The 6,319-nt window shown below is 39.9% G+C and overlaps 1 protein-coding gene across 1 annotated transcript; it reads right to left on the bottom strand.

The window, feature by feature from the left end:
* Nucleotides 1–2,485: 2,485 nt before the first annotated feature.
* LOC140937214 (BTB/POZ domain-containing protein 2-like) lies at nucleotides 2,486–6,220 on the bottom strand. Its single transcript, XM_073386749.1, has 3 exons — nucleotides 6,173–6,220; nucleotides 5,388–6,095; nucleotides 2,486–4,651 (listed from the first exon to the last, which is right to left on the bottom strand). The coding sequence occupies exons 2-3, from the start codon at nucleotides 6,041–6,043 to the stop codon at nucleotides 3,997–3,999; spliced, it is 1,311 nt and encodes a 436-aa protein (XP_073242850.1). The 5' UTR covers nucleotides 6,044–6,095; nucleotides 6,173–6,220; the 3' UTR covers nucleotides 2,486–3,996.
* Between the last annotated feature and the right edge of the window lie 99 nt (nucleotides 6,221–6,319).

Genomic DNA, 6,319 nt, shown 5'->3' with positions numbered 1-6,319 from the left:
GTAATACCCAGGAGAAGTTGGAAACAATGGTTATGCAAAATTTTGGAGGTAAACAAAGTGCATTATAGGCAACGTGAAAATGGTCAATTGTTGATAGTCTGAACTGGTTTGCCTTAACTTCGGTAACTTGAGTTTCTGAAACCAATATTATGCTTCATCTTAATTATTTGCTCATCCTCATTAGCCGTTGCAATATAAATTTAAAGTCAAATATAAATACTGTCGAAGGCGAACAAATAACTTATAAAAAAACCTTTCCACGACATGAAACACCGTTGGGAAAAAAATACGATATTTGGTTTTGTCTCATTCAAAAATAATGTCTTTTCTTTAGAACCGATGTGCATTAAGCTGGCTCACACAAACTACTTTATTGTATGCGCCTTTTTTTAATTAACGCCACGCCAAGACGCATCGCTAACGAGTTGCAAATGATTTGTATACTTTCCCAGATGGTATCGTTACACTTACGTCAACTTACGTAAGCAGCCTGCTCACATGGTATTTTTTCTTCTTTGTTTGATTTCAACGTCAACTTCGACTTAAGTTAGGAATAAACGTTTTACAAACGACTTGTCCGCATGTAGCAGTGCTAATCCATTATCATCTGACTTCTCAACATAATTGTTGCCTCTTTCTAAAATATCAACAAGCAATTGGTGAATGACGTGAAGCAGTTTTGTGAATTCACCATTTTCTCGCCCCATAATGTAAGATCATGTAAGGGAATCCGGAAAATCTGGAATCCTGGGCTTTGGAATCCGGAATACAGCTCAAGAATTGCTGGAATCCAGGCGCGTAGCGGGGGGGTGGGGGAAGGGGTTTCGAGGGGTTCGAACGAACCCCCTTTGCTGGTCAATGATGGAGGACTAAAAACACAAGCTGTTAATTTTCAGCTTTCAGCAAATAGTGGAGGAATGGAAAACAAACTTTGAGTGTTTTAGCTCAGTTTAAGTTACCCTGCAAGAAAACGATAACAGTATCGGGAAAGTCCACCCGAGGACGATGCAATTGCACAGTTTGCTTTACGAAACGAAATAGTCCTGATGTGAGTTGAAAATTAAGTAGCCCATGTTGTGGCCCCAGTATACCCTAGTGACCTTGTATTATATGTAGTCAAAATAATCCCACCATTGAAGATATTTCCTTAACAGGCGTTCCGGATATGACAAATGGAGTCTCAAAAAACGAAAGGCGGGAAATACGATTTGGGTGGATCTAGGTGATACGTGTTTAATACATATTGACGTTTGACGCTGCTTTCAGTACAAAGATAGTGGGGCCAGGGAACTGGGGGGCTTAAGCTTTTGCTCCGAGATACCTGGCAGCAAACGTCGAGTTTTGTCAAACGTTTCGTGTACTTAGCCGGTATGTATCACTATGTATGAATGTTCCAAGTCAGACGGAAATGTTATTGTTATGACTAAAAATACCTGTTATTTTAGACTTGATCGAGTTTGAAAAGTTCACGTGGAGACTACTGAAAAGAGCATTTCCAGGTTTCTAGATTTCAACATTTTCTGGGGGAGTAATTTGCCCCAGAGACCCCTAAAGGCTCGCGCCTTTCGCAGTATTTCCCGCTGTTAAGAAATATTCGTATCAGTACGAACACCCCTTCTCAAACCCCAGCTACGCGCCTGGTATCACACTAAGAGAGGAATCAAGAATCCAGGTTCCGCTGACAGAGACTGCAATCCAGTACCCTGAATCCTGAATCCACGGCGTGGAATCCAGAGTCCAAGACTGTGTCGGATTCCCTCACATGCATGAGGCGAATTTTGACAAAGACCATAATACACCTTGTTTTAGCCCGCAAAATTTCCAATTTCCCCTGGTTATTACAGTCGTCCCAAGAAAAATCGAATACGATCTTTATGCAAAATTTTGGGGGGTAAACAAGGTGCGTTAGGTAATGTGAAAATGGTGAATTCTTTTTTATGAAGATTTCATATTAATATTATCTTAATATTATTAGTTGGAATGATATTACCATATCATTACAGAGTTTTGGGTCAAATCGAGAGAAGGGATTTTTGTGAATCAGCCTTGGCCTTTAAACCCGGCGATCATGGGTAGATGGTCGTGTTGCACTCCCCCGGGGGGGGGGGGGGGTACTCCCTTATATAAGCCATATAGGTATGTGCCGCCCCATTAGAGATTTATGCGGTGGATAGTGCTATCCATCTTATGAACAACTGGGCCCTGTTGTTCTTCATCCAAGTGAATTAACTCCTTTTTTTTTAAAGATTCCTTTAACTTGACGAAAAAAACAAATCGGTAAAATAAAAAATATTAAAGAAAGGAGAAGGAAACTAAGTTGAGAGTCATCCCTTTGAGTAAGTTCCCTCCCGCTGACCAAACCTTTGTTATTCTCCAGAAATAATCTACAGTTTTTCTGTGATTCTTTTTTCAAGCTAATAAATAAGCTTCTATTGACAGACACAATGGAAAATTTACGTCACGAAGAAAATCAGTCACAAAATCATTTAACAAAGACAAACCAATTTATTGACTACACTTATGATTCACAAGGCCCACATATCTAAATTCAACACATTTATGTCAGTTCTGTACAGCCTTTATATACATAAATGCACGGAAACAAACTTGCACTCGAAAGCGCTAATTCTACAAAATCTTAGGCTTCCATCATAAATTTGAGGCAAAAACTAAGATTTCCTTGTCTCCCAAAGGCTAATGAAAGTTATCAAAGGCTTTAAACAACCCGCTGATTATAAGTTCTGAAGCTCCAGTGATTGTCTAAGTTCGTCTAAGTCAGCATTCGTTTCAATATTTAAGAGAAAACTTAACTGCTAAGTGGTATGACTAACCCACTTAAAGCCCTTTCAAACTGGCTTCTGATGACAATAATATTTTTCCAATGTTCTACCAACAAAAATTGACATTCTATACATGACATACACAAAAAATGTTATACCCTGTAAACAGTTTTTTTTTTCCTTTCTGGGAGAAATTTGCCAACAATTCAGATACTAAAAGTCCAAATGTTTCAAGCTGAAGGGCTGCTGTTGCAGCCACCAACTGGCTATTTAATACCACAACCAGAATGAAGATGGTTTGAGATTTTTAGCTTAAAACTAAACAGAGAAAATACATGATTACCTGCTTTCCTAATGTGCAAAGCCTTCTTTCAGATTACTTGTTTCCCTGAAATGGTATTGTGGAATCAAAAACAAGGCAGCTTTGCCTTTGTTGGGGCAAAAGAATTTCCTGAGTGTTTACTTATAATGACAATTCACATAATATCATTATACATGTATGAGTAAATACTCTTATCTACAAGGTTTAGTATTCACAGCCACGAAATTTCTCTTGATTTTGATTCAAAATCACTTTTTGAAAAAGTGGATGAATGCATCGTAGAAGCTAATGTACTTTAAGGATCTTCTATTTTTGCCTATAAGATACAGCACAAAGAGCCAAAAACAGCCTAGACTGCATAGCAGGCACTTGGAAGAAAGAATGGGCGCACAAGAGGGAGACATGCTCTCTCTCCCCTCGCATGTCTCCATCTCATGCGCCCGTTCTTTCTTGCACCCACTACCTCCAAGCCCCTGCTAAGCAGTCTAAAAGAGCCAACAACTTCAATCTACACTAGCTTTTTCATGCCTGGCCATTAGACAGTGCAAAAGCAAAACACGTCAACACAATAGTCATCCCTTGATATTCACACTTAGGATTATGTTAACAAAAAAGAAATGGCTAAACTGCCCTTGCAAACATTCAAAAAGGCCCCAGGTTAATTTTGAAAAGGCTGGTGTACTGTTACCTTAGCACAAAACTGTGCATCAGGAAAAAAAAGATAACATACGATGGAGGGTGATGGGCAAAAGAAAACAGGTACTGGTTGCATGTATGTGACTCTAGATAAAACACTTGCTGTCCTTTCATTTGTGAAAAAAAAAGAATGATATGCCCTTCGGGCCTTTTTTGAAAGCATTCCTTTAATACTGCAAGTGAGTTGCATTCTTTTCATTAAGTGTAAAATATTATTTCAGGAAGCTGGCCATCTTCAACAGAGGTTCCATTATTATTTCCTGTAGCGTATGAAAACTGGAAAATAATTTTCTCTTTCTGCTCTGTTTCATAAACGACTTTCTTTCCCCCTGACGTGCCATAATGGGAATCAGGTCCTTTGAGGGTTGCACATGCAGTGTAACTAACTCCAGAGAGAATCTCCACAGGCTCCTTAAACATCACGCGAAACGTAGAGTCACTGCCATCACTGCTGAATGCTGTGTCATTGTGACCACAGATTTTATTAGTGTCAGTTGCAATGATTTGAATTGTTACCTGATAGTCACTTGGACCATACATGGACCCATACAAGCCAAAGCCCACAACAAAGATGCGGCGATTACAGCTGAATCGTATCCTGTCACTGGTGCCACTATAACCCCAGCGACTTTCCACCTTTTGAAAGCGACAGATTGCCTTTTCTTTGCCGGTAAGACAGCAGCGTGGCCTGTCAAGAAACTGGACCTGTGGTTTAGGGTTGACAGTGAAATGAAGGAACATGCTGACCACTTCCTTATCTGTTAGGATTCCAGACTGTGCAACACTAACAGCAAACTCTTCAATACTCATCAGAGGAAAACGAATCATGTACAAGGCTCTTGACAGAACATTTCTAAAAGGAGATAAAGAAACAAAATAAATGGTATTATTTTTAAACTAATTATTGTAACCCTTGCCAAATTGAAGTCTACTGAATTTAGCATTTTACACAACGCTAATGGTACTCATATATGAGATCATTTGACCAGGCTGGCTTGCTTTTTTGAGATCTTACCCCACCACTATTTTCTCTGCTAAAATTTTCATGTTTCAATGAGTTTATAGGTCAACCCAACTATGAAAGAGATGCAACAGGGTACTGTTCTATGTTTGTGAATCATACAGTATGCTCTTGAAATTACTGATCCTACATGTAACCATACGCAGGACACATGTTAAATTTGACCTTAGTGCACACAAGTCTCTCCATAACTCAGTAGATAGCTGAGCACTCATCCACTATTTGGAAGCTCATGGTTTGAATCCTGTCTGGGACTCAAGATTTTTCTTTGTCATGCTTGTGACATGCTGAGGATCACATCATTGTTTTTTAGTCACGAAGCTCATAGAATTGAAGGAAAGTGAAACACAAAACAACACAGAACAAGGCTCAATGTTTCTAGCATGAAAAAAAACTAACATTGAGGACACTCCTGCCAGCAGTGCCCTCCTTTTGCTTGTTCAATTTTGACATTCTCAAAAAAGAACCTGCAGAAATCAAATAAGGTCTTTGTCGAGCATGCAATTCATGTTGCGAGGATACAGTTTTGAACCCAGGTCTAAAAAACCAATACTGTTTATAATCTGACCTTTTATTTTCTGAGGTGCTTGGTATTCTCCGTCTCTGACACTCATGCTCAGCCCAGCGCAAAGCTGCCGCGAAGAGCTGGTTTTCACGAATCGAGAGAGTATCCCTTTGCAAAACAACACAGAATGTGTCAAAATCAATGTCTGTAAATCCCTCAGCCGCAAGAGCTTCTGTGGTGTTCTTATCAATGCATTCAAGGCAAAGGGCAGCTAACTGAGGCTCATCGAATAATCGAGCCTGACTGAGCAACATAAAAGCATTGTCAGCACTCAAATTCTTTTTCAAGAAATCCACACAGGCGTTCTCTAACGTTGGAACCGCGTATTTCTTGGCCGTGTACAGAGTCGTCATCACTGTCTCTGGTCCGATTTGCACCTCGTCTGTGTACAGGAAGCGAAGTAATGACTGGAAAGCGGAATATTCAACGTCGGGCAATTCTACTTCGTCGGATTGGGCCGAGATACCACCATTGAACATAGCATCGAAAACAGCACTTCTTACAGCCAGTACAAACTTGTGAGCCGGTATACGTCGCCTTTGTGTACCTTTTCCGACCATAAAGTGTACATCGCTTAATATTTCGTTGTTAAAAAGGAAGGAAATTGCATCTTGAACTGAAGGTTTTTCCGCCTGCCAGTTGTATGGGGATGAGCTCATTTCGCAAGATATATGTCATACCATTGGTTCTGCAATCTGGACAGAGGAGAACCTGATAGAGGTAAAACAGAATGATTGTTTGCTGTGAAATGGGTATTGAAATTTTTGCCTCGAGGTATGCATACCTACCCTCCGAATGCAGAAAGCAAAACACATCCGATCGCGGCTGTGTTGGAAAACAGACCATAATAAGGTAATTCTTTCACCCAAACACATTTTATAAGACGCATTTTGATTGGCTAATTCCAAACTCAGCCTCAATCGTCCAATCACAAT

Source organism: Porites lutea, chromosome 5 (assembly GCF_958299795.1).
Source record: "Porites lutea chromosome 5, jaPorLute2.1, whole genome shotgun sequence".
NCBI lineage: Eukaryota > Metazoa > Cnidaria > Anthozoa > Scleractinia > Poritidae > Porites > Porites lutea.
Note: the sequence above shows the minus strand (reverse complement) of the source record. Positions and strands in the feature narration are given on the sequence as shown.

What these genes read in the sequence shown, in the direction of transcription:
- LOC140937214 (XM_073386749.1), bottom strand. Translation starts at nt 6,043, where the DNA reads ATGAGCTCATCCCCATACAACTGGCAGGCGGAAAAACCTTCAGTTCAA. An exon ending in AGCACCTCAGAAAATAAAAG is followed by an intron (nt 4,652 to 5,387) that starts GTCAGATTATAA and finishes ATCTCCTTTTAG; the next exon opens with AAATGTTCTGTCAAGAGCCT.